This window comes from Epithele typhae, assembly GCF_022376455.1.
Source record: "Epithele typhae strain CBS 203.58 chromosome Unknown BXZ73scaffold_1, whole genome shotgun sequence".
NCBI classification, from domain to species: Eukaryota; Fungi; Basidiomycota; class Agaricomycetes; order Polyporales; family Epitheliaceae; genus Epithele; species Epithele typhae.
In genome coordinates, this window is record NW_025954192.1 from 207,056 (window position 1) to 233,284 (window position 26,229).

The following is a 26,229-nucleotide window of genomic DNA, read 5'->3' on the forward strand; positions in this document are numbered from 1 at the left end:
AAAACACGTCGGAAGGAAGACCGTATACTCTGATGATGCAAGGTGATATAGACGAGATACAAATCCACGGTCCGCTAAGCAAAGGCACCGGCGAGTGTTGGCAGAGATCGAGTCGGGGATTAGTGCTGAGACCAATCGATAGAGTTGATGTCAATGCCCTCCTGGACCATTTCCCATAGCGGGCTGTAGAGGTAAGGCAGGGTGAGAAAACGCCACAATGAAGCAACACGGGGCACACCTCATGTCGCGCAGCCGTTGGACGACTGCGACGATTTTGTCGACCACGTAATCAATCTCGGCCTCGGTCGTAAAGCGACCAATGCCGAAACGCAATGACGAATGCGCCATGTCCTCCGCCGCTCCCAAGGCCCGCAGGACATATGATGGCTCAAGGGACGCGGATGTGCATGCACTGCCAGACGAGAGCGCAATGTCCTACGATGAAACATGAGAAGCGGGTCGGAGATGTCAATGCAGCCAACGAACCTTGAGCGCCATAAGCAAACTCTCGCCCTCAACGTACGAAAAGCTCAAGTTGACACAACCAGGGTACCCGGTTACATCGCCATTTCGGACGACATGCTCTACACGGGAGTTGATCCCATTGATGAGCCGGTCTGAAAGCTCCTTCACCCGCGCGCTATCTCTCTGGATGGGGTATAAGTCAGCTCTGAATCACCTGAATTGAAGTACAAGGGCTCAGTACCCCTGCACGCAGGGTCATTGCAAAGCTGGGGTCGACTCGGAGATTGAGCGGCGCTCCACGATGCTCGTATAGTGTGAAATGGTTGCGTGCGTGGTTTCATCAAGGCCCGAAAAAAAGAAAGGTACTCACCGCCATCTCTAGCTTCGCGATCCTCGCCGCCTCCCCCATCCCAACTGCCAACGCGGCGGGAAGAGTGCCACTCCGCAACCCACGCTCTTGGCCACCACCACTCAAGATAGGCTCCAGCCTGACACGAGGCCGGCGCCGGACATAGGCCGCACCCACACCCTTCGGACCGTACAGCTTGTGACCGGAGATGCTCATAAGGTCGATGTTCCATTCGTTGACGTCGACTGGGATCTTGCCTGCCGCCTGCGCCGCGTCTGTGTGCAGATGAAGGCCGCGATGTTTACGAACAATCTCTCCGATCTCCTTCATAGGCTGAATGACACCAGTCTCGTTGTTCACAGTCATGATTGAAACGAGAGAAGTGTCAGGTCGAATGGCGGCTTCCAGATCTTCAAGGCGGATGATCCCATTCGTCTGAACCGGGAGATATGTCACGTCGAAACCCTCCTCTTGAAGTTTACGACAGGAGTCGAGCACGCATTTGTGCTCCTGTTACTGGTCAGTGGAAAATTCTAAGGACATAGAACGTACGCACGGTCTGAGTGGTGATAACGTGCTTCTTTCTATCCTTGTTGAAACGCGCAACACCCTTGATAGCCATGTTGTTCGTCTCCGTCGCTCCAGACGTAAAGACTATGTCTTTGGGGTCAGCACCGATGAGATCGGCAACATGCTGTACCAAGGTCAAGCTCTGAGAGCAGCAAACACAACTAAGCAAGCTGCGCACCATGCGGGCATCCTCGACCGCCTTTTCAGCCTCCCAACCATACGCATGCGTCCGACTGTGGGGGTTCCCGTACTGGTCCGTGAGGTAAGGCAGCATAGCGTCCAGCACCCGGGGATCAACTGGGGTCGTTGCCTAAAATGCGCATGAGTACGCGTCCGGTGCCAGCGCATAGCACACTGACCTGCATGTCGAGGTAAATGGGACGAGTTTTCTCAGAAAGCCCGTCCTCGCGACGAGACTCAAGCTTGAACCCGAACATGTCTAGACATGCATTGGTAAGCCTGACTCAAAAAAAAGGTGACAAACTCACCGCCGCGCGGTGAGAACGCCGTGTCCTCTTGGTATGACGAGGGAACGTCGACTACACTGGCGCGGTCGGCGCCGGAGGGCTGAACAAAGGAGCGATGCGCATCCTTCACGGATACACGGGCGGCAGAGGAACGAATGGCGGAGCGGCAGAGGGCTCTGCCGGACTTGGTGGACACCCTGGTGAGCATGGTGGACGACAAGAAAGAGGGCTGGGTGGAGGATTATCTGATAACTTGCGCCAGTATGATCGGAGGCCGGAGTCAGCTGGGCGTCTCTCCCGTATTTGCCCCTATGTACGGAGTGGCTTAAGGCCCATCTTTGCCACTCAGGCTTGCAATTGCCTTGCATTCGCCCTCTGCCGCCCTCAAAGATGGAACACCTCCTTATCGCTGTATACATGCTCTACGACGGTTTTGGTGGAATACTTCGAAAGCTCTACCGTGACACAGTCGACCTGCTTTGGGTGCCATTCAACAGCGACTCACGCGAGACCGCCCGTCGGCGCGCCGCGGCGGATTTCGACCCTAAGTCAGTGCAGGATGTCTCTGTTGTACAGGTGTGTATGGGTCACACTGCCAGAATTGCTAAATCATGTTGCGCGTAGCTTGACAAGCTGTCTGTATGCTGCATCTTCAAGGCTGATCACGATCTCAATATAGAATCAGGTGAGTACTGGTGTTGCGCCGCAAACCCGAAGTCCTCAAGGGACCCACGGTTTGGTAGATGCTGGCGTGCGTGATCTTCTTGACCACGTGAAGGCCCAAACATCCTTGCCCGAGGACTGGTTTCCCGTCCCCACAAACAGCAGTATCCTTTTCGCTTTATTCGCCGATGTGAGCGGCTTCCGATATGAGGACCATGAAAAAACCGACATATCTGCTGTGAGTGTCCACCACAATCACTCCTCCGGTCTCCCTTTCACGTACCGATTACCTCGGCAGTTCTACGAAGAAAACACAAAATTCGACTATGATTTTGTTGTCCTCCCCCACGCACACTGGCCCGACAGCTCGCCTGTCAAGCCTCTCGAATCCGTCCGGCTCCTCAGTGGTACCACCACTTTCAACCCTCCCTATCACTGTGGAATTTCCTATACTGGCAAGAAGCTGCTTCAACTCTTTCCTGACGGACGGCTCGACAAATCCGTCTTCGCTGGGCTCGATCGCCAAGTGGTCACGCGTATGATAGAGATTTTGTCTATATACATAGCATGGATCACGGCGAGCCCACAACCTCAGTATCTGGCGTCCCTATACTGTCCCGGCCAAGGCAGCAACAACGATAGGAACGGTGTTGTCTCCAGCGGTGGTGCAGGTTGTTCGATGCTATGTCCACGGGAGAAGCCGCTCAGCCCACGGTGTCTGTCGTAGGGACTGGCGCACGAGACATGGCACTCAGTACCTGCCGGGCTGCCCGCCCCCGCAGCGAGGCAGCGAGTCGCGCGCGCAAGCCGGCGGTCGACTCGGTCCACGCAGGGTCCTACTAGCTATTCCCTGCCCCCGCACCTCAATATTTGCCTTTTCAGATGGAGCCATCGTTTCTTCCACATTTAACACTCTGTTCGTGCCAATCTACACTACTTATTCCCTGTGTGTTTTGCTACTACAGGCGTTTGACGTCTCTATTATGTCCAAAGAATGATCCCTTCCTCGTCCCGTTCTGCCTCCACCCTTCGCGCGCGCAGCCCAGCGCGTTCTGCGAACTATCTCGTAGTTTAGGAGCCATATTTTTAATAACATACGGTTCCTCGCGTGGCAGAATACATGTTACAAGTGAACGTTCTTCCCGCTTTGCCCGATATTATTCACGCGCTCGCGCGCGGGACACCGCGCATTTCAGGACCGGGAGGCGGCTTGTAAAGTCCAAAACGCCTTCAGTGATCGCCAGAGTCTTGAGCCCGATATTCCAGAGCTCTAGGAGAGGGATGGCCGAACGGCAGTAGACGAGGGAAAGATGCTTGAGCTCTGGGAGTAGTAAGGTTGCAGCTGAAGCGCTGAACGGCGGCCGTGAAAGCTTGACGCTTGAGCGCTTAAGCGGCCCGCGAGACGCTTGAGCCTCTCGCGGCTGACCAACACATGCCATGCCAGTCTTCCCGCGCACGGACCAGCAGCCAATCACCGCGACAGCGTGGCGGCTCCCAACGCAACATCTCCCTTTCCCCCCTTCCCTCCCCACCATCGAGATACACCATGGCCCGTCGTCTCTACCTTGGCAGTGCGTCTCTTCTCTCAGCGCTGCCCTTTCTATCGCTGATACATGTTCCCTTACAGAGCTCCCTCCTGACACCCGATCTGAGGATATCCAAAAGTTTTTCGACGGTTATGGCCGTATTATCGACTGCCGCGTCATGACGGGTCCGTTGGAGTTATCAAGGCTTTCTTTGACTACGCTCAATATTGTGTCTAGGCTTCGGGTTCGTCGAGTTTGAGACCTCGCGCGACGCCGAAGATGCCATGCAGCAATTCAACGGCAAGAGTTTCCAGGGTACCAAGTGAGTTGTGCCTATGTGAGTATTTGGCGCCTTTGCTAATAGTCCAATCAGCATCGTTGTCGAGTTCGCCAAAGAGACTCGTCCCCGTCGTGACCCGTATGACGCAGATCGCATTCCTCGGGCTAGAAGGCCCCCTGGATTTCGTCTGGTCGTATCGGGAATTTCCCGTGATACCAGCTGGCAGGTGAGCTTTTTCTTCAAGACATCCATTCCGTTTAGATCCCACCGAACGGGACCCGGGTCGACACATCGCCACGCCTTCCACCGCCGTATGGAGCCGGACCCTAATCATCTACTTCAACCAGGATTTGAAGGATTTTGGACGTGAAGCAGGCAGCGTTTCTTACGCCGACATTGACCGTGACTACCCTGGGGAAGGGTGAGTCGGATCTGTTTATTGCATCCCCGGTTGTAGGCTCACAACATGCTAGTATTCTCGAATACCTATCCCGTGAGGATTCAGAACGTGCCGTCAAGGAGCTCGACGGTCGCGATCTTCGTGGCCAGCCCGTTAGGGTTGCTCTGGATCGCGAGGTTCGTCGCTCCTCATCTCGATGTCATTCTGCTTGCTGAATCCATCCGCAGCGTGGTGGCGCTGATGATTATCGCCGAGAGCCCCGCCGTGACGATCGTCGCGATTATGGGCGGGACGATCGCAGAGAAGACCGCGATCGCTACCGCGACGACCGTCACCGCGATGAACGCTACCGGGATGAACGTCCCAAGGAAGACCGTGGCTATCGCAGGGATCGCTCCAGGTCGCCTCCTCGCCGCGGGGAACCCGATGATCGTCGCCCCAGGTCTCCGCCTCCCCGGAGGGAGCATGAAGACCGCAGGCCTGCAGGGTACGATGATCGGCGAGGTGGCTACGATGACCGAAGAGGCCCTGACCCTTACTATGACCGTCGCAGGGATGAACATGAAAGGCGCAGGGACGACCGGCGACGGGACGAGAGAGACGATCGTCACGAGGACAGGCCTGCTAGACACACCAACGGGGATAGCGGCAGCTGGGCGCGTTGAGGTTTGCCGCGGTCCTGGATAACATCCTTCCCTATCGTGGCTCCGAAACGGACGAAAGTGGCGAAAGGTTCCGAAAGGCTTCGTGGATTTCTTCTCGGCCTCCGTTGAATATGTTCTTCCTGTATGGAACGGAATCCTGTATCTCGAGCGCAAGGTTATCCCGCGATCCTGTACGGTGGCACCGGCCTCAACGGCGCATCCTGGTTCCGCAAATGTCTGGCCTCTGGACCCTTCTTCTGGCTTCAAGACCGTCGGATTGGTCGCGTGCGAGGGCCGCCCAGGACCGTCTGGCGTTGGGCGCCGGTGGAATCCCCTCGTTGCCCAAGCTGGGACAAGACGTCGAGATAGACTGCCGCAGGATCGTTCGCGCACCAGGCCTTCGATGCGCTTTGATGGCAGAAGGTCGCGCGTGGGTAGCCGTGGGCTTGCGGCGGCCTCGTGCCAGTCTTCGTCGAAGAATGTACGCGTCGGGAGGGCCTGCGCTACTCTTGGCCCCTCGAGTCATCGCGTCGCCGCCCCGGGCCGTCAAGCCGCGCCAGAGGCTCCCATTTCGCGAATTCTCAGTACATGGACCGACGGCGACAGCCTCCGGTTCCCTCGCTCGCCGCGACACATCCCATCCTCCTCTCAGCTCGCTCGCCGCCCCTAACATCGCCCTCGGTCCTATAATGCACCGTGCCGTCAGAAGGAGCGCATTGCTTCCCGATATCCCTTACATCCTGCCGGCTTGCGCTGACTGGGCACTGCATCTGTACTGTCTTCGCCAGCAGCAAATCAAGTGGTCACCACATGTCAAGGAAACCAGGCGACGACCCAAAACAGCAAGTCTCCCACGAGTGAGTCCATGTTCTGTGCGTTTCAAGTACCACCTGGCTTCTGTCTGTCCATCACATGTATTTCCCAGCCAGCTACAGTAGCACATTCGTTCACAAATGATCAATCCTCGCTCGCTTCTGTTTTTCACCGTGTTGAGACAGCACCCGCCGCCGTCGCAATTACACTCGCTAGTAATGGATGTCACCCACCGACCAAGACGATACGTGCGCCCTCCTCGATGCCCCAATACGCCAAGTCTCGGTTCGCGAACTGCTCGTCGAGCTCCACGAGGCCCCCGTCGGGCATGACCAGCCAGAGCCGCGCCTCCGCCTGTTGCCCGCGTGGCACGCGGCACGCCTTGAACAGCTTGAGCCGCAGCGAACGTACGGTCATTGACGTGAGTGCACGGAGCGCGGTCGGCGCTCCGGCGGCGGTAAGGTAGGCGACTAGCACAGGCTCCGTGAGGGCCTGCGGCGGTGCGGTCGGCGCATGATAGACGTGGATGCCTGGCGGGCGCGAGGGAGACGTGAGCTCGGGGACACGAAAGGCGGCAGACGGACGGCGTAGGCGTCGAGCGCGGAATGCGCAGTCTCGGTGCGGCAGGTGGGGCGGCGAGCCCACGTCACCCACGGCACACGGAGGAGGGGGGGCCGGTGGACATGGGGTGGAAGAGGAGGGCGGGCGCGACGTACCGATGAGATGGTTGCTGAGGGTGTCTTGCACTTCGGGGGCGGCCGGGGTGTCTGATACGCCGTGCTCTGAGGTTCGGGGCGATGGTCGAGAGCGATCGAGGTGGGGGGAATGCCCGTGGTGCACGGGTCAAACGTACGGAGATGTCGAGCGGCGTAGAGAAGCCGGGGTGCCGACGCGGAAACGAGACGGTTTGCAGCGTTCGGTCCGTGTCGGAGCCGTTGTCGCGTTTGTGACAGATACACGCAAAAAAGCAGACCCATGAGGCAGTCTCTGGGACACAAAAACCTTTGAAATACGCACTCTGGCTTAGGCGCAGCCATTGTGGGTGCAACGCGTGCTTCTCCGGCCCCGAAGAGAATGATGCTTTGCCGACCTGAGTCAGATAAAGAAGCTCGCTGTCGGTGCGCTCGCGGGTAGAGATCTGTCGTGGGTGCACGATCAGCAAGAACCGTCGGAGCATAACACGGAGCGCGCAGGGAGCTGACAAAACGGGAAGTATCTATGGCTCGTACACGGATCCGAAGGAGCGGGGCAACCGTGGTAGTAGGTACAAAGACGTTCACGCACCCATGTACCATCCAGCGATGTGAGTGACGGAATCTTCACAATTGCAAACGCGCGCGCATAGCTCGCATGTGTCGGATCTACCTCATTAAGATGTTTCAAAAAATGTCACCAAAGATGGCGATACAGCAGCGGTTCCGACGGTGAGCATTCCGCCGATGCAAAGAATAGATCCAGTCAGTGTTAGACAGTGATACACAGCGCTTAATAACACAGCCAATGCTGACATATAGAAATAATGACGCACCTGTCATGAGCGGATTGCCAGCGAGCGTGAGAGACTCCAGACCCGGAGCCCATTCGTGAAGCACATCGATATCAGGCCATGTCGCGAGGAGGTTGAACGCCAGCGCAAGATGCTTCACTGAGCGCAGCGGGGAGTGGATAGGTTTATTAGAGGTGCCTTTGGGCGGTGCGGGGATTCGACTAAACCGATTTGATGTGAGCATAAGTCGCTTTAGTCTATGAGATGGTCAGCTAGTTCATCGCCGTGACGTTGGAAGAAAGACTAATCAACATACCCGGGTATGTTCTCTAGGCCATCGTGCAAGTCTGTGAAGCTGTACAACTCGTTGCTGTCAAAATTCACACTCTGAAGATTCTCATGACTAGGCCACGGGGAGTCATTGTCAGAGAGCAACCGTATACGGTTATAACCGAACTCTATTGCCTTCAAAGAGGGCAAGTACTGTAGCAGTGACCGGCATTCGTTCCATGTGGTTAATGTCGCGCTGAGTTGCAAATCTTCAAGCTTTTGGAACGGCTTTGGCACAGAAAGGGACGTCCCGAGCGGCATTAGGCGATTCTGACTGGACACAATGAACGAAGGTGTCATGATGTGCGCGAAAAGAACTTACTTAAGAGACAAAGTACGAAGATCCGGAAGTTCGGTGGTGATGGAGGCAACTATCTCCCACGACGAAATTAGATTCTTTGAGAGATCGAGGCCACGAATTTCTAGGCGCAATATTTGTGAGCGAGCCAAGTCCCGTTTCAATAAACTGCAAAAAGTAGGTTCTGGCCCCCCAGTGGAAGCAAGTCCTCGAAAAATGATGCATGATATATGTTGTACACGGCTCTGGTGTCACGGGAGGAAGGTGACAGATCTCAATCTATATGGGGACGGGCCCGTTATTGTTAGCCACTGGCTTGCACAGATCATGTAGACATTTTGGTAATGCGCGGTCACCGTGCCTATAGCGAGTGAATTTGAGGCGGAAGAGTACAGAATTGCTTGACCTGGAGCACTAGCGGGAGCAATGGAGCGATAGCATCGGAGGTATCGCATCACAAGGCGAGGCTCCCTTGTATTCCGTTTGTCATAACCACTCACCTGGGCATGTCCGGGCAATCTCCCCCGGTGGGTTCGCACTCGAGACAGACTCGTTGTCGAGGCTGACATCTTTCAGCCTCTCGAGCCGGGACAGCTTGCTCCGGATCTTGTCGAGATTGACGGCTTCCACCTCGATGGCGCCTCCGGACGAACCGAGAACGACCTTCTCTTGGGATGCAGTGCCGCGAACGGTTTCAACATATTTCGCTGTGAGAGCGGAGAGAAAGCTGACTCCGTAGTTGATGGCCGCGGCGGGTCGGATGAAAGAGCCCGAGTTTGGGACCCTGGATCGCGGACGGTGAGGTCCGATGTTTGTAAAGTGGAAGGAATGTACTGTCTCACAGACAAGAGAAGTATCGCTTTCCGTCCTTGACCCCATCGTGCTTGCCGCGATCGGGGTCATCCCACTCGACGCCAAGCCATACGCCCTGCGTTCCATCCACAGGGCCTGTGAACCGGATCGTTCCCAGGGCCCCGGAGTAGCTGAGGCGCGTTCCTATCGCGGGCAAAGCTGTGGACATGCGGCGCGGATGGGCGGTGTGGGAAACTCTGAGGGATGGACCTCACAAGGATGGGGCAGGGAGGGGGAGAGATGGCGGTCGGGCAGACTCTGACGGTCGTTGCAGAGGACCACAGCCTGAGCGGACGCGGCATTGCTGCCTCGTCTCCGATTGCTGCTCTCGGGGTCGGGCCGGCTCACGTGCGCGACGGGCAGCGCGTCACCTGGCGCGGCGAACAGACGCGTGGCGCGCTCTCACCGCGTCGGCAGTCCGCTCAGCGTCCTTCCCGGCCCCCGCCTGCCCCTCCCCACTAGTGCCACGAGTCCTCGTGGTCGCCTCTGTCCCTATCGCCCAGATGTATGCGCGCAATTTGCTCTTGAGGAGAATGCCCCGCCCATCTTCAGCAACCCTCCGCACAGCAGCCATCGGCCGCCACCTCATGTCTACCACCGCCGCTCCTCCCGTCGAAGGTCACCCGGTGCTCTTTGAGTCGAACGGGCCTGTCCGGACGTACGTCCTCAACCGCCCCAAAAAGCTCAACGCCCTCGACGAACCCATGCTCAATCTTCTCCGACCCCAAATTGAGGTACGCTCTATCTTTCCTTGTTCCGCTGCTCTCGGCCCAACCGAATCCAGAACTGGGCGCAAGGTTCTCTTGCTAAAGTCATCGTCGGACGTGGAGTCGGAAGGGCGTTCTGTGCGGGCGGAGATGTTGCTAGTAAGTCTCCTTCTATCCCATGGCTCCCCGGTCCGGTGTCCTAACAAGCCCCAGGTGTCGTGGTTGCCGCCAGGTCGGAGGAGACCCGCGCTCAGGCAATAGACTTCTTTCACCGAGAGTACGTGTCGAGACCATACATCATGGCCCATTTCGTCTCATGTGTTGAGCCAGGTTTGAAATGGATTACATTCTTGCAGCCTTGCCCAAGGCGTACGTTGCTGTGATGGACGGCATTACCAGTACGTCTCTCTCGGGTGTTATTAGGACCCCTTTCGTGACATGCTTCCCTTCTCAGTGGGCGGAGGTGTCGGTCTTGCGGTCAACGCGCAATTCAGGATTGCAACCGAGAAGACCGTCTTCGCCATGCCGGAAACAAAAATTGGCTACTGTCCCGATGTCGGAGCCAGCTACTTCCTCTCCCGTGTGGATGGCAATATCGGAACGTATCTGGCCCTCACCGGCAACACAATTTCTGGCCGTGCCGTCTTGTACGTCACCAAATTTCCGCTTCGCACGGCCTCGCTCACCACATTCGTATAGTGATCATGGGTTCGCTACCCACTACATACCCTCGCGGCGGATTCCCGCGCTCCTGGAGCGTCTTGCTGCGCTCGACGATCCAACACTGCAACAGGTTGACCAATTATTGGAGGAGGAGAGCTCAGGAAAAGACGCGGAAGCATCGCCGTCCTCCATCGTTGGTTTGAAGCGGCAAGCTGTCGACCGGGCGTTCCGGCACAACACGGTTGAGGAAATCATCGCCGACCTGAAAGACATGTCAGGCACCCACAAGGACGAATCAATCCGTCAGTGGGCGTCGGAGACCCTGGATGTTCTATTGTTGCGCAGCCCGACGAGTCTGAAGGTTGCTCTGGCCGCAATCCGGAAGGGGAAGAGCCTGACGCTTCTCGAAGCCTTGCAGATGGAGATGAATATTGCCCACGCCTATTGTGTCAGTACGATATTCCTGACATCGTCGGTGTTTTCTGATCTTGCTTTACAGAACGGTGGAAGCCCCGACTTCGATACCGGAGTATCGACTGTGCTTGTCGCAAAGACTTCCGAACGACCGGCTTGGTCTCCATCGACCATTGAGGAGGTCGATGACTCCATGGTCCAAGAAACCTTCTTCTCTGAGAACACGTCGGCACCCACACTCTCAGCTCCATCGTACGTCCTCAAGCCCGAGGAGCTCGAAGACCCCATGCGGTTCGCCCTCCCCACGGAGGAGGAAATCCGTTCCATGGTCGACGGTAGTCACATTCAAAGCGGGGCCACGACCATCACTACTGACGAACTCGTGGCCAAGTTCCTGCGACTTCGTGGCGGCAAGGCCGGCGTTGAGGAGAAGATTTTGGAGGTCGTACAACGGAAGTGCGTCCTTGCACAGGGGTCAGATTCTTCCCAGCAGTGGCTCAGCTGGAAGATTTGAGGTGCCTAATCACCGTTTTGCGACGTACTCTACATGTGCATTCTTTTGTGTTTGCTGTCTAATCCACCTCCCTTTCATTCGCATCGTAGCCGAATGAAGCCGAGAGTCAGCGATGGCTCTTCGCCATGCCCAATGACTTCGGGCATGATGTCCGTCTTCTACAACGGCGCCGAAAGACGCAGCCGGACCCCGTCGAACGAACGTACCACATATCTGAGACACCAATTCTTCACAGCGCAAACTCACAATATGAAATCATCAACGACGGGAGCTGTCCGCAGCTCCATCGCTCCCGCGTGGTCCGGACCCAACGTTCGACGGCCAAGTCGACAATGCTCCCGACTTGAAAGCACTCCAGCAAGAACAGCAAGCATTGTACTCGCGCCTCCGGTGCGGGTACCGCCGAACGGCGGTGCTGGCGAGGCCCGCAGCGCACGGACGCGACCGAGTGTCCGTGTCACACTGGGCAGCGACGGCAGCGGGTGTCTCCCATTCGAAGCGCGACTCCTGCTCGTGCGATTGTCTCGACTGCGGCAGGGACCGCGGTGGCCAGGTGGACGACACATGTGGAATGCGTGAACCCCGGGGCGACCCCTGCGTCGCACCGGGCGCAGGGCACCGGGGGCCTCGAGCGTCGCGAGGGCGCACAGGCGGGCTCTGCTCGAGTCGTTGTCCCTTGTGGGGTGTGCGGTGTTCGTCTGGTCAGATCGGGGCCGCGCAAGCTCACTTGAGCTGGGACGTATGTGTCCTGCCGCGCCGAAGGCCCGACCCGGGGCGTGATCTGATCTATGCACGGGAATCTCCAGCTGAGGTGCCTGCCTGTCTGGGCACTGACCTGTGTGCCCGTGCGGGTTGTCGAGCGGACAGTAGGCGCAGGCCGACATGTCGGAATGACGGTGGCACCGTGTGTCCGTTTGCGGTTTGTCGGGATAGAAGAGCGTCGCAGCGTCGGAGAAGCTGGCGCACACACTGCGCTGACGCCTACCCGCGCGCTCACAAAGCTGGAAGTCGAAGGAGCCGCGAAGCCGGAGGTCTCGGATGTGTTCTCCATTGTCGCGGCACCCTCGAGCCAGCGTTCTACGCGTGCCACTGATCCTGATCCACCCTCCCCGTTGTCACCCTGACAGCAGAGCAGCAGCAGGCCGAACATTGTTAGATCTCGAGGACCAGCCACGAGGTCTCGGACGCCCGAAAGTGGCATCTGACCCGAGAGAGCGGGTGTTTGCAGGCGCACGCGCGCGGCACACCGCCAGTATTAATTTGTTGTGCTGCCACACGGCCTGATTATAGACAAGCATTGCCCCCAATGCAACAACGCCATATGTCGCACGTTAGCCAGGCGTTGCTGCGACCTGTCGCCTACACAGCCCCTCAGTCGAGTGTGGAAACTGCGAGCGCCAGGTTGGCGAGTAGCATCCTGAACGGCTCGCTCTCTTCCCGCCGCCAGAGAGGGCCGATGTGTGCCGGGAAGGCCACTGAGGTGTGTATGTCCAAGATCCAGTTGACCCGGCCCTTCAAACCCGAGGACACCACGCTACTGAGTCATCTGGCCAGTCTGCGGTTTCGCGCCCATGGATAGTAATTGTGAACGGATTCCACGTCTGGGCCCTTTTTCAAGACCCTCGCAGGCAGCTGCTGGCGTCTGGAGGGAGACAGCTGTCAGAGATTGCAACGGAGAAACGGCAATCTGAAAAATCAGGCCTCGAACAGTAAGATGTCCGGACGTGGCGCGGACGGCGTGCACATTCGCTCGGTCTATAGATCCGCCCGGTAAGGACAAAAGGTGGCTGCGCGGGGATGAAGCCGATTCCGACCGCATCTGCGATGTGGAGAGAAATCTCTTTCGTTGCAACTCGAGCGTGACTGAGCGTTATTCTGTCGGTACGCTTTGGTACAACCCATATCCCTGCCAGTAAGCGCGTGAGCATCTTGCGGATTGACGAAGGGATATATATACCAGTATGTCGAGGAATGAGACACCATCCGAGCAGCCCACGTCCTCTACAATCCCTCCCTAAGTCACCACAAGCATCCTCACCTTCTACACACCATGAGCATCCTCCCCTCTCCTGTACACATGATGGGTCGCCTTTTCGACGGGATGGAAACTTACCGCAAGAGCCGTTCAGGCGCACCTCCAAGCAGCACCCAGGTGTTCACCGGTCGCCTCTTCGACGTCGACCCCGAGATGGGGTTCTTCCCGTCGCAACCGTATCGGAGGTTGCCTGGGGAGTTTGAACTTTGGGAACACGAACTGGAGAACGCGCGGTCCGTGCTGAAACTGGGAGAAGACCGGGGGTCGGATGCGTTTTCCAAATGCGCCAAGGGCGAGGAATGGCGCCAACGTCTGCGGTCGGTGAGCAATGCCCATTTGATCCCGAATACGAGGTTACTCACCCGACGTCTATAGTGGCCCCTACTGGACGTGCGCAACTTGGGAAACGGCATCCGCGTCCTCCGACGCGCCCACTACGTCCTCACCTGCCTCCTGCACTTCTATGTCCACTCGCTGCCTCCATACCAGGCCAAAGACCGGGTGGTCATCCCCAAGCCCCTCTCCATCCCGCTTGTGCAGGTGTCACAGACGATCGACCTGCCCCCCGTCCTCACCTTCGCCGACATCGTTCTGTGGAACTGGGAGCTCCTTGACCCTGAGCAACCACCTTCCTACAAAATCTGCGCTATGTCAACAACTTCTCAGGGACGAAGACCGAAGAGAACTTCTACCTTCTTTCGGCGGCCGCGGAGCTCAAGGGAGTCGAGATGCTTCGCGTCTTCGAGAAGATCTTGAACATGCCATACTGCACGGACCGCGTTGGGATCGCGACCCTGACCCGCGAGTTCGAGAAGCTTGTCCGAATCATCGACGAGCTTGCCGCGATCCTCAAGAACGCGAGCAAGACCGTCGACCCGAACATCTTCTACTGGATGGCACGCCCGTGGTGGAACGGGTCTGACGCTGCGGCGCCGTGGGTCTTCGAAGGAGTGCCGTCGGACACTCCGTTCGACCTGGGCGGCGCGTCGGCGGGGCAGAGCTCGGTGATGCACGCCTTGGACGCCTTCCTCGACATCGACCACGCGCTGAACCAGGCACGTCAGCCAGCGCCATCTGCGGAAAACAGGGAGACGGCGGCGGCGGGGTTCATGGAGAAGATGCGTCGGTACATGCCGGTCGAGCACCGGGCGTACCTCGTCCAGCTCCAGAAACGGAACATCCGGGATACGATGGCGCGCCACTCCGAGCTCAAGGGGCCCTACAACGCAGCGGTAGAGGCCTTGAAGGCGTTCCGGAGCGCGCACATCCGGACTGGAACGCTCTTCGTGATCTCCCAGGCGAACTCATCGCGGCCGGAGTGTATGGGCACCCCGGACTTCAGCGCGCAGGCGAAGGCGGATCGTTCGAGGGGGACTGGGGGGAATCCGGTGGCGACCTTGCTCAAGGGCGGTCGTGACGCTACTGCGCGCGCGATTCTGAACTGAGGCGTTGTAGGAGTTGGTAAATTATTAACGGCTCGGACGGTCGGAACCATGTGCGTACCATACGACTCACGTTTGGGTTGAGCTTGGAATGTCCCATATAAGTAGAGCTATGTAATCAACCTAGATTTCTTGGATAATTCATCGGGCGGCGTATCGCGAACTCGGAAGACTGGACAGAGACGAGAGGAAACGGTGTCTGGCGCTTGTAAGTTCTCGTCGCCCCTTGGAGGCAATGGGCGCCGGCGAGACTTGCTGACTAAGGAACGCGTCGACATAAGCAGACGCGCTCCTGATGCGCGCGACGCGTCTCTACTCCTCACCACCATGTCCTTCCAACTCACTGCCGGCATCTGCGCCCAGCTCAACGACCCCTCCAATGAAAACACTCCGGTCTTTGAGTCCCAGCCCACGCTCCAGCTTCTCTCCTTCAAGCAGGTCGGCCCCACAGGCGGTTCCGCAACAGACCGTTACCGCGTGATCGTCTCGGATGGAGAACACTTCCTCCAGTCCATGCTCGCAACTCAACTCAACTACCTCGTGCAAGAAGAACAGATTGCGAAGGGGGCGATTGCGGTCATCGAGAAGTTCACCGTGAATTTCATCCAGAACAGGCGGTGAGTAGCTATCACGTCCAGATGCATTCGCTCATATCCTCATCGCGTCCCCAAGCCTCCTGATCATCTTGGCTCTGCAAATCATTGAGAGATCATATGACAAGATCGGTAGCCCAAAGCCTCTCAAACCTGTTGGCGGCGATGACGATGGTGAAGGAGCCGCAGCACCCGCCGCCGCAACACCAGGACCTTCGTCATCTACCGTTGTTGCCGCTGCCGCTCAACCCACCCGTCCGACCACGCAGGCCGCGCGTGGGGGCCGTGCAGCATCCATATATCCTATTGAGAGTCTCAGTCCGTACCAAAACAACTGGACCATCAAGGCCCGTGTCACCAATAAATCCGACATCAGGACGTGGTCGAACCAGCGCGGTGAAGGCAAGCTGTTCAACATGACTCTGATGGACGAGAGTGGGGAGATCAGAGCGACTGCGTTCAACGCTGCCGTCGACCAGTTCTACGACCGCATTCAGGAGGGCAAGGTCTACACCATCTCTAAGGCGAAGGTCAACCTCGCGAAGAGGAAGTTCTCGAATGTGAACAACGAGTATGAGCTGACGTTGGAGCGCAACACTGAGATTGAAGAGGTATGTCGTCGCGCAGCTTATGTTTGCTTGTATCTCACTATCTTTTAGGTTCACGATGCGACAGACGTCCCCACTGTGAAGTTCACTTTCGTGACTATCGAAGGGCTTCACGAGGTGCCCAAGGATGCTACATGCGGTAAGTACTTGAGCATCCTGGAGCCTCTATGGTGACTGACCTACGAGCCGCAGATATCATTGGTGTCGTCAAAGATGTCGGTGAACTTTCCTCCATCACGTCCAAGGCAACGAGCAGAGTGGTATGTATGATATGCCTCGACCAAGACCCTGTGCTCAACCCCCGTTAGATTCCTAAGCGCGAGCTCACGCTCGTTGATCGCACAAACTACTCGGTCCGCTTAACGCTGTGGGGCAAACAGGCTGAACAGTATGATCAGACGGATCAGCCCGTTATTGCTTTCAAGGGTGTCAAAGTCGGAGATTTCCAAGGTGCGCTTGTGTGATGAGGCAGGCTCCCATGTGTTTATATCTTTCATACACAGGTCGCTCCCTGTCCATGGTCTCATCGAGTACTATGGTTGTGAACCCTGACATCCCCGAAGCACATCATCTCCGAGGGTGGTTTGACGCCACGGGTTCTGAACAAACCTTCCAAGCACACACGAACACCATGTCTTCTGGCGGAGGCGGAGTGGCGTTCGACCGTGCGGAGATTCGCAATCTCAATGATGTCAGGACCAGCGAACTCGGGATGTCCGACAAACCTGATGTGTTTTCGTCTCGCGCCACGGTTTCTCATATCAAGTCTGACAACATTGCATACCCGGCATGCCCTACTACGGGCTGTGGAAAGAAAGTGATTGAGATGGGCGATCAATGGAGGTGCGAGAAGTGCGACAAGTCGTACCCACAGCCCGAGTATAGGTCAGTCTGTCCGGAATCGTCGACGTACCCCAGTAATCACTGATAGCTTGCGCACTTAGGTATATGATCGCTATGGCCGTCGTCGACTACTCAGGTCAGGCGTGGTTCCAAGGTTTCAACGACGTCGGGCAGGCGCTCTTTGGGATGACCGCGGACGAGCTTGTCGAGATCAAGTCCCGCGACGACACCAAGTTCAACCATGTCATCGAAAAGGCCGCCGGGACGACCTTCAATTTCGCGTGCAGGGCAAAGCAAGATACCTACAACGTACGTCCACACTGCTGCGCCGCGTTTACCCGATCTCGGCCTGACTTGATTAACCGCACAGGACACCACACGCGTCCGCTATGGCATCTCGCGCATCCAACCGCTGAACTACCGCGAGGAGGCCCAGTACTTGGCAAATCTGTTATGCACCTCCGATTGGGGCGGTAGATGACTTGACGCGGTCTGTGACCGGGTGTCGCGTGTTGCGCCGGTGCTCGTTGCTCGGGAGCAGTCACCTTGAGTTCTGTCCTATGTTTGCCGCCGTTGTACTATACTTTTAGCTCCGCAGCTTGTATGCAGTACCATGAATGGCATGCTTTGTTGCAACGATCATGATGAATGGGGCGGACGCCCCGATCTCCTGCACAAAGCTAGATTCATTGGGCAGTGGGCGTACACGGTACAATTATCTGACGGAGCAAGATGGGGAAACAACATGAGGCGTAACATCGTCAATCCGTTCCCTAAGATTAAGGGTATCGTAACTCTACGTGTGGACACATATGATATAGCAAATAACTTCATACAGGGCGTCGGTCCAGTCAGTGCGTACGTAAGCTAGCGTTGAGCAGGCGTCCAGGTAGGAAACTGTGCAGGTATCGCTCAAGGCGGGGGTAAAGGGTAGTGTATGAGCCTCCGGCAGAGCCAGTAGATGCGAGCAGAGATCCGGAGCGCAGTGTCCATTGTCACATTCACAATGTCCAGGTCCGCCATCGCTGGGAACTCAAACTGGATCGGCCAGAATGCCGGGAAGTAGTGGGACGGAACCAAATCGTACGCCGGGTCAGCGTCGGCTGTGCTGATCGGGCTCGGGGTGACGGTCGAGATTGGCGATGGGGCCGCTGGAGCTTCCGGAGGAGGGGGCGGAGAAGGCGTGCCCTTGGGGATCGCGGCGTTGTGGGAAGCGGGGATGTGGGTGTGATCCAGCCATCGCGAGTGCACGGATGTCGTTTCAACGGCCGCTGTGGTCGTGATCGTGATCTGGGGGTGAGCTGCGTGCTGCATCGCGCGGTCGGGGGCGGCTGCATCCACGGCGTCCGTTGGCCGGGTAGCCTGAGAGAGTTGAAGCTGTGTCTGCCAGAGGCTGATGAGGAGAACAAGGCATGCAGTGAGCAGAGAAGCCGTCAGGAAGTGATTCCAACTCCATCGGAGGCGGGGCGGTCTGGCGGGCGGGGTCACAGATTGGGGCGGCAGGAAGGCCAAGATAAGCGTAGGACAAAAGAACCCCGGTAGGGAGTAGTGGATCAGCTTCCGGCCCTGCACAGACACTTGTTCGTGTGCAAGGTTAGTCTCCGAGGACACAACATCGAAATCTTACGTGATTGATCAACTGGGTTGGCTCTAACATAGAAGATAGTAATCAACCCACCTGACTGGACCGGGACGCTGACCTCCAGCTCGCCGACCGGTAGCTGAAAACTGGGGAGAACAGCACTTAAGACAGTGGCTTGTGGTACTGAGCGTTGTTCTGCTTTCTCATTGTTCTGGCCCTCTTCACGGTGGACGATGTAGAGAATTTCTAGTTTGCCACCACCTACTTCGCCCACGTGAATCCTGACCAAAGTCGCCCACTCCTTTGCGCTGGCAGTTCCAAACGATTTGTCATCGCGAGACGCTTTGGTGATGCCTCTTGTCTCGACTCGCACGGGAACACCTCAAAGCTGGCACTTGCTATCTGGACGTCTGGTGTGTGATGGCAGTAACATCGCTGCGCGAACGTGGGGAAGCGAGTCCAAACTCCAACCATTCTTGGTCTTCTTCCGAGAGTGCGGGCATGATGATCCGCACGGCGTAACTAGGCATTCTTGAGGACCCAACAGCCCATAATGGAGTGATCTCTGCCTTAACATAAGGGATCATCCGAGGGCGTCACGGCGGATGGGGGTCCGGAGTGCTGAGGCATAGAGCGAATGCAAGGTGGAAGGAGAGACGTCGTGGTAAGAAAGACCATTTGGGGTTCCTGGACGGCTGCGCGAGCGAGCGGACTCGTGTACTCCATTCATGCGACCTCTTCGAATCGGCGACGGAGATCGATGTGAAGGCCGGAGAGTGACGCGTGCACCGTCAGAGCCACATCGAACCTGGCCACCTCGGTGAAGAACGGCCTTCAGCGTACGAGCGTCGCGTATATCCCCTACGGCGTTGAATACATCGAGGTCCCCATCGTGAGCATCATTCTTGACGGTGACAGAGAGATGTTCGCGATCGCTTGTGGCAATCCGGAAACGCAGCGTTGCGAGAACATCTTGTGCGTCTTCAGAGTCAGACCCTGGTCGGGATGGATTGGGTGATGACATGTAGCGACGCGATGACTGCAGTATGAGCGGTTTCGGGGTAACGACTACGGTGCCTGAGATGCTGAATTTGAAGTCGTGTTTCGAGGGAGGGAGTAACTCATTCATGTTGAGATGCACGATAATTGGTGCGCTGGGGTCGTGGACGACGTCCGAGTTCGTGTCGGCGTCGACGTCACGTCGGTGTCGGTGTAGTGAGTGTTTGTCGAAGATGTTCTACTACGCCTCCCATTTTCCGGGCTTGAAAGCATGGGTAATGATGACAACGATGAGACAGGAGTCGATGCTGGTGTGCTTTCGAACGAGTAGTCTGGGACGGCTTGGAGCGGAAGAGGTGCCCGGAGTAATGAAGAGGTGGATGACGAAGAGTCATGTCGAACAGGGGCAGGGCCTGAGGGAAGGCCGCCACCAAACCGCGGGCGTCGGGAGACGACGGAAGGACACATATAGAGGGATTGTCCGTGGAGGGCTGTCTGGAGAGTGCAGGTGCGTGACCCGTGAAACCCGGTCCACCTGTGACGGTCCAGCTTTGAGTCTTCTCCGAGGCCCATTCCACGAGACAATTGTCAGCTTCGAGTTGAACATCGAGTCCTAGCAAAGTTGCGACACCGGGGAACCAGACACCCTTGCAAGTGGCTTCGTACTCGACGCGCATCACGACACCGGAGGTGACTCTGGGTTGTGTGTTCCGCTTGTTCCCAGCACTTTGCAAGTCATGTCTGCCTTCACCTCCTTGATTCCGACGCGACGGCGCCCGTCTTTCCCGCTAAGCTCTGAAGTGGTACTGGTAGGGCGGGCCCACCTGATGCGCATCCGGTCCGTACTTGGGAACGAACCTTGGATGACGCACACGTCGGAGAACCCCGCGGAAGACGCGTCGCTTGACTCGTCATCCGCGAAGTTGTTGTACGAGTACGTGCGAGAGAGCCGATTTGACACGTTGCGAGTGACATGGGGGTCGCAGGTGAGATCCCAGGTACCCAGGTCTTCGTCTGCGGATGACAGAGAGGCCAACGAGGACGAGGTCTTCTTGGGCTCGTTGGGAGGGAAGATCTTGAGTTTGATCTGATTGGACAGGCAGCGGGGTACCGGTATAGCGAGCTTCATGCTGGGTGAATAATAGACATCACAGGACGGTTTCAAGAGATGCTCACGAAGTAGGGGGCATGTGGCGGTTGTGAGGTGTAGGGTACAAGCATTTCTATGGCTGCCATGAATTGGACCATGGTGGTTGTCCTACGACCCGGTGTTTGTACCTCTTGGCGGAGGATCTCCTTTGGTAGAATGTACGAGATGTGATACGAGCTCACGGTGACCTGTCCACAATACCTCTCCACTAGGGCCGCGGGCTCGGTGGAAGAACTGCGGATGGAACCCTCGTAGGTTTGCGACAAACGGTCGGGGAGATTGAGCGCGCGCATTGCCTTGTGGAGAAGAGGGAGCTCTTTCGTGGAGAAATGGTAGGGCGCTGAGTGCGCGTCCAGTGGGTGTACATGCGACCGTAGAATCTTCAAGTTCTCCTCTGCAAAAGAAGATTAGTCAGACGCGACCCTGTAGCATACTTAACAAGGACATACCGGGAAAGAGTGGTATGGCGGCGCCTGGAGTGACGCTGTCTACAGGCAGCGAAATCTGGCACGCTTGGGCGTGAGCGAACGCGTCCTAAGCAAGAGTGCAAACCACCAGACATACCCTCATGTACATGCGAATGGTGACGTTATTCTTCCCTCGTTCGGCCGCACCTTCTATCGCTACGCGCGTCACGATGTTGAGCTTTTGTGGGCCCAGCGCGGTGGCATGGGAGACGGAATACGCCGGGGAGGAAACAGTGGGGCTGCCCGAGCGCGACTGGCGGCTGTAGCGGGGTAGGGAGGGCATCGCAGGGGGTTAGGACGCGTCTGCACGCGAATGGTCGTGTATTTTGGCCTGAGACGGCGGCTGGTGTTGATACAAGATGCGGGATAGCGAGGGGGAGGGAAGAGGCTGAGCGGGACGCGGCGGTGGCATCGAGAGCTGCTCGAAGCAGCAGCAGACGCGCGCTGCTACTCCCGCCGCGTTTCCACTGCCCCAGCTCCCACCTGCCCAAAGCGGGAGAGTCGGTCGCAGCCGCGCCAATTGTCTCTCCTTTGACTCTTTCTTACTGGCATCGCACGTACATTCCTATCCGAGCGCAGAGACACAATACGCCAACTGTAGATAATATGTATGATGATGTACGTGGGGACGGCGACATGGATCAGTACTTCGACGTGGGCAAATCCCCCCATTCCACCATTGGCTGGGGCCGCTCATTGACTGCCAAAGACGCGCGGAATGCATTCGGCTCCTGGATGAAGATGACGTCCTTGCCAAGCGTCGCTTCGTCCGCGCCGTCATCCACAGCGGGACACTGCTTCATCAGCACGGGCACTTCTGCTGTCAGTCCTTGGGCCACCTCTGGAGGAACTGTCGCCGCTTGCGCCAAGAGTGTATCCCGCCAGTACTGCCCGAATTTGTCTAGCGCGGTCTCGCCATCTCCGACAAGAGCGTCTCGCCAGGCCTGCTCTTCGACGGTGTAGCCCTTTTCGGCGACCTTCTGCGCGAATGCCTCCATGGCCGCAATACTGATCTTCGGAGGACGTGGCTTCTGCGACTTCAGGTGAATGGACAGCTTTGAGCGCTCCTTGGAGGAGGGGTCGACGTGCGAGCTGAACAACTCAAGGACCTCCTCCTTTGTAACGCCTTCGATGAGATCCGCTTCAATGAAGCCTGCAGGCGAGTGAGTGAGGTAATAAAACCGAAGGAGGACACAACTTACGGCGGTGGAAGTCCAGGAAGCCATACTCGATATGATTCCAGTAGCGGTTCATCTCCTCGTTCAGATTCTTCGGCGCTTCGCGCCATTGTTTTTGCAGCGATGTTTTGTGTTCGAAGAGCTCTCTTGACTCATCTCCTCTAGCTTCCGCGCATCTCGACGAGGAAGGTATCAACGCGTTGTTCTAGATAGACTGGGTCCGTTCGCTCTGAATGACAAAGCCGATGCCGCTTTGTCCACCGCCGTTGACTTGCCAATGTCCTGCTGAAACGATGTAGCCTAGCTGTTCTCGCGTGCGTAGCACGTTGAAAGCTGGTTCCGAAAGAATGTGGGCAAGGAGTGATGCGGTAACCCGTCGTTTTCTGTCAGTAACCTTTGTCAAGGAAGGTAATACGTCAGTGATGAGTTGGCCTCGTTCTTGTTAGGCACTACAGTGGCCCAAGTGTGGTTCGAGCCTGAGGACGCGGATGAGGCGAGCATATTGTACATCAGCGGAGAACTCACCCGGAGGTAGAACGAGAGACAACTCTTGCACTTCATCCGCGGGTATCGGTGACGCCTGGATGATGTCCTCTGCCATTTTCGCCAACCCACAGGCCTCCTGAAACGCGGTAAAGACGATCAGCTGCGAAGCTTCTAGCGGTCATCAATGACCCACGTACATCTTTGTACATGTTACCAATCACAAGCATATTCATGTGTACCTTCGAGAGCAGGGTGGTGATGTACTTGCGGAGTTCTTCGGGCGTAATCGCTATTGAAACGGTCAGCCAGAAAAACAGAAAGAAGACAGCTAACCCACATGCAACCTCGGCGATAAGCTCCTCGACGCTCCAGTCCCGGGCAGCGAGGAGGAATCGGTAATAGTAGTTCGATAGCCGATACGGGGCACCGAGTAAATGATTCTCCCATTCTCGCTTGGCCTGCAAAGCATTTGTCCATCATAAAATCAGCCACGCATTTCCAGAGTACTCACCTGATCCTTCATAACCTCGAGTCGCTCAGGTTTGATCTCCAAGCGTCTTGCGCGCGTCAGAATATCTTTCGTGAGGACATGCAGTTTGTCGTTGTAGCCGTGAAGCATCACATAGAGTCCAAGAGACTGGGGACTGAAGGTATACGCAAGACCGGCCAAGTCGGCATCGTATGAGAACTCGGTGAGCGAGTCTGTGACAAGATCCGCGAAAAGCCTGCAGATCACAGTAACGATTAGCCGCCAATGCCTCTGCTTTGAATGTGAACTAGGACACACCGAGTCATGACGATCGATCGCGCAGAGGAATTAGCGAGAGGGCTGCAGGGAAATCATCCATGAGTTCACGACTTTGCCTCTCAGATGCAGCATTACCTGCGAATGTCAATGACGACGCGGGCCCTCGGCACCCAGAACTGATCATCTTTCTTGTGCCACAAGGATGACAACGGTGTTTGGCGCACTAACTGAGGTCGCTTCGCTGGCTGTGAGAACACAGGTATAGTCAGCGACGTTCAACCATTTTCAACGGGAAAGCTACCGTTTCAACATCACGTTTCTCGACTTCGAGGTTGGTCGGAATGAACTCGTTGGGGCCAGGTAGGAACAACTCCGAGAGATTGTTGGGTCCTCTCGCCTTCTGGACAATCTCAACGCTGAGACGTTCCACACGGTATGGAGTGCCGTACCACGGCTCCTTTTCCCAAACGACGTCCTTGCCACGGACGCGCTCGTGCTCTTCCGCCTTGGCCATTAGAACCGCACGTGAGCGTTCGATGGAGAGGAGGTCCAAAAACGCGCGCATCTCCTTCTCTCCACCATGCTCTGCGTCGTTCTCGTCCCATTCCTCCACGAGCTGTGGCGCACTGATTACGAGGTCGGGGGGAACAGGCCATGTCATGTGCTCGGTGACCCAGACGGCGTAGTCGTCGGGACGCCTCTTCTCTGCAAAGCGGAAGCGGGTGGCGCTGATTTGACTACGTTCGCGTTGGTACCATGCCGGGAACTTGGAGGAGCGGAGAAGGGAGATGTAGTTGAAGACATGCTCCATGATCGTTTCGTAATTTTCTGTATCGCTCAACATTAGAACCAAGGAAGCAGGGTCTAGATCAATGGGACGGACCGAATCCTTGAGGCGTCATGCGCAGCGTGACTTTGAACATAGCAAAACCTCTGGCGAGGTTCTGCGGGCCACTGCTCAAATCTGTGATCCAGCCTTTCCCCTTGAGGTACGAATGCAAAGAACCCGGGCCTTCATGTCCGATGAAATGCGCAAGAAAGCTCGCGGGTTTATGGCGCCAATAAGGAGGAAGATAGGGTATGGGGAAGCTGATCTCTAGAGCATGGAACGCCATGATTGTGTGCACAGAAACGAGTGTCTGAAATAAACCTTAGTATCGATATCCGGCTGAACAGCAGATCACGTACACCCATCTCATTGGGTCCGAATGGATGATCGGGTATCATATGCAGGGGTTCACGCCCCCGGTTGGGTATCGGGGAGAAGAGCTTCGCTACCATTGCAGCCAACTCATCGAGAGATTCTACGATACCATGAGAATAATATTTTAGAGCGTCTTTAAAGCGTACGCACCATTTCCCACAACGCACAGACGCATCCGACCTGCACAATACTCGTTGCTCCACCATTCGACCAATCTCCGACGAGTTTCACGGCCTACCACCCCACCGTCCCCATCCATCTCACTACTCGTCGAGTTTACCGATGGAGAGGGCGAAGGGGCGCGAGAGTCGTTGGGGGTCGGGGCCAAGCTACCATCCGCGCTCTTCATGACCAGATTGCTATTGAGGGTACCCTTCGCCTTGAGCTCTCGACCGACCTTAGACAAGCTCTCTTTGTGGCCGGTGCCGAACTTGCGCCATGGGTGCCCATCCTTGCTGAGGTGCTTGTTGGTCTGAAAGATACGCCACATGTCACTCTGATGGTTTCTCTTATGTTCCGAGTCTACTGCATTGAGCTCGCGCGCTGTGCAGGACGGCGCAAAGAGAGGAGAGTGAAAGAAGCCAGAGAAGCGCGACAGTGCGCCGTAGAGGGCTGTGGTGGAGACGTTGAAGTAGTAGTTCGTGTTGGAGGTCCCAGTGAAGGCATTCGAGCTTCCGTTGTTCTTGGACAAGTACTACAGAGAGCGGTGGAGGTCAGAACACTTACGTGAACCCTCCTCGGGGCAGCGCTCACCTCAGAATACTCGTTCTCCTTCGGATATTGTTCCGTTCCCTAACAACCCAGTTCATTCATAGCCAGAGAGCACGGATCACGCATCGTACCATAAATAGTAGATGCTCGCAGAAATGCGCAAGACCGGGCATGTCATCCTGGTTTAGAAACTCGGTCTTAGTAGAATCTCAAAACATGCAGAATGTAGTGCTCACAGGATCATACAAGTGACCGACAGCTACGTCTAAACTAGCAGCTGCCTTGTCCGCTTTCGCGTCATGAATCAACATCGCTTGCAAGCCATTGTCCAACTTGATGATCCTGTACTCCCGGTCATCTTGGGGAGACTTCTGAATCGGTTTGGGGAAGACACTGAAGGATGTTTGACCAGCGGTGACGCGTGTCCATGCTACAGGAACCGAAGCAGCCATAGAGAAGTGCGAGCAGAAGTGAGACCGAGTCCAAAGGAGCGACCGCAAAACGGAGGGTCCCGGAAACGCGCGAAGCCGCGGCAGAGAAGGGGCGGCGGAGAGTCGCAACATGCGCGTTCTTGAGTGCACGATTCGAACGCAGTCTTTGTGCGTGGCTTACGGCATCGAGATCCGAGGGAGCGCTTCAAGAGGCTTCAAGCTTCAAGCGGCTTGAAACCCATCCGGCAATGTCCATACATTACTTGTGTTCCTCGCATCTCAGACCTGCTCGGCCTTGAGTTTGATCATAT

At 56.6% G+C, this 26,229-nt stretch overlaps 9 protein-coding genes across 9 annotated transcripts; 5 read left to right on the top strand and 4 right to left on the bottom strand.

The window, feature by feature from the left end:
- Positions 1-119: 119 nt before the first annotated feature.
- BXZ73DRAFT_37761 (cysteine desulfurase NFS1) lies at positions 120-2,059 on the bottom strand (the record flags this gene model as incomplete). The annotated part of the gene is made up of 8 exons (XM_048018076.1): positions 120-183; positions 239-435; positions 487-648; positions 836-1,324; positions 1,371-1,508; positions 1,563-1,694; positions 1,744-1,823; positions 1,873-2,059. The coding sequence occupies 8 exons, from the start codon at positions 2,057-2,059 to the stop codon at positions 120-122; spliced, it is 1,449 nt and encodes a 482-aa protein (XP_047883563.1).
- A 182-nt stretch (positions 2,060-2,241) lies between these two features.
- Positions 2,242-3,241, top strand: BXZ73DRAFT_95362 (uncharacterized protein; the record flags this gene model as incomplete). The annotated part of the gene is made up of 4 exons (XM_048026758.1): positions 2,242-2,421; positions 2,476-2,536; positions 2,595-2,752; positions 2,813-3,241. 4 exons carry the CDS (start codon positions 2,242-2,244, stop codon positions 3,239-3,241), a joined length of 828 nt encoding a protein of 275 aa, XP_047883564.1.
- An 819-nt stretch (positions 3,242-4,060) lies between these two features.
- BXZ73DRAFT_86098 (uncharacterized protein) lies at positions 4,061-5,385 on the top strand (the record flags this gene model as incomplete). Its single annotated transcript, XM_048024076.1, has 8 exons — positions 4,061-4,085; positions 4,142-4,225; positions 4,278-4,362; positions 4,414-4,546; positions 4,668-4,741; positions 4,794-4,896; positions 4,948-5,207; positions 5,274-5,385. The coding sequence occupies 8 exons, from the start codon at positions 4,061-4,063 to the stop codon at positions 5,383-5,385; spliced, it is 876 nt and encodes a 291-aa protein (XP_047883565.1).
- Positions 5,386-6,402: 1,017 nt separating this feature from the next.
- BXZ73DRAFT_86099 (uncharacterized protein) lies at positions 6,403-9,312 on the bottom strand (the record flags this gene model as incomplete). Its single annotated transcript, XM_048024077.1, has 9 exons — positions 6,403-6,707; positions 6,894-6,959; positions 7,195-7,315; positions 7,462-7,538; positions 7,706-7,920; positions 7,980-8,267; positions 8,316-8,415; positions 8,792-9,075; positions 9,134-9,312. The coding sequence occupies 9 exons, from the start codon at positions 9,310-9,312 to the stop codon at positions 6,403-6,405; spliced, it is 1,635 nt and encodes a 544-aa protein (XP_047883566.1).
- A 364-nt stretch (positions 9,313-9,676) lies between these two features.
- Positions 9,677-11,441, top strand: BXZ73DRAFT_37797 (3-hydroxyisobutyryl-coenzyme A hydrolase; the record flags this gene model as incomplete). Its single annotated transcript, XM_048018080.1, has 7 exons — positions 9,677-9,877; positions 9,928-10,009; positions 10,064-10,127; positions 10,181-10,248; positions 10,305-10,497; positions 10,550-10,961; positions 11,013-11,441. 7 exons carry the CDS (start codon positions 9,677-9,679, stop codon positions 11,439-11,441), a joined length of 1,449 nt encoding a protein of 482 aa, XP_047883567.1.
- Positions 11,442-13,491: 2,050 nt separating this feature from the next.
- BXZ73DRAFT_95366 (Indoleamine 2,3-dioxygenase) lies at positions 13,492-14,921 on the top strand (the record flags this gene model as incomplete). Its single annotated transcript, XM_048026759.1, has 3 exons — positions 13,492-13,797; positions 13,852-14,064; positions 14,151-14,921. 3 exons carry the CDS (start codon positions 13,492-13,494, stop codon positions 14,919-14,921), a joined length of 1,290 nt encoding a protein of 429 aa, XP_047883568.1.
- A 324-nt stretch (positions 14,922-15,245) lies between these two features.
- BXZ73DRAFT_95367 (replication factor-a protein) lies at positions 15,246-17,443 on the top strand (the record flags this gene model as incomplete). Its single annotated transcript, XM_048026760.1, has 8 exons — positions 15,246-15,535; positions 15,591-16,122; positions 16,171-16,258; positions 16,312-16,379; positions 16,428-16,569; positions 16,623-17,004; positions 17,064-17,271; positions 17,333-17,443. The coding sequence occupies 8 exons, from the start codon at positions 15,246-15,248 to the stop codon at positions 17,441-17,443; spliced, it is 1,821 nt and encodes a 606-aa protein (XP_047883569.1).
- Positions 17,444-17,874: 431 nt separating this feature from the next.
- Positions 17,875-21,443, bottom strand: BXZ73DRAFT_86103 (uncharacterized protein; the record flags this gene model as incomplete). Its single annotated transcript, XM_048024078.1, has 11 exons — positions 17,875-18,584; positions 18,641-18,905; positions 18,926-18,946; positions 18,976-19,109; positions 19,145-19,698; positions 19,740-19,956; positions 19,980-20,208; positions 20,229-20,666; positions 20,720-21,087; positions 21,143-21,197; positions 21,258-21,443. 11 exons carry the CDS (start codon positions 21,441-21,443, stop codon positions 17,875-17,877), a joined length of 3,177 nt encoding a protein of 1,058 aa, XP_047883570.1.
- Positions 21,444-21,801: 358 nt separating this feature from the next.
- BXZ73DRAFT_86104 (Metalloenzyme, LuxS/M16 peptidase-like protein) lies at positions 21,802-25,939 on the bottom strand (the record flags this gene model as incomplete). Its single annotated transcript, XM_048024079.1, has 16 exons — positions 21,802-22,313; positions 22,363-22,484; positions 22,554-22,721; positions 22,754-22,814; positions 22,864-22,960; positions 23,022-23,113; positions 23,162-23,282; positions 23,336-23,549; positions 23,612-23,653; positions 23,708-23,817; positions 23,874-24,400; positions 24,456-24,711; positions 24,761-24,876; positions 24,927-25,470; positions 25,619-25,666; positions 25,724-25,939. 16 exons carry the CDS (start codon positions 25,937-25,939, stop codon positions 21,802-21,804), a joined length of 3,246 nt encoding a protein of 1,081 aa, XP_047883571.1.
- Between the last annotated feature and the right edge of the window lie 290 nt (positions 25,940-26,229).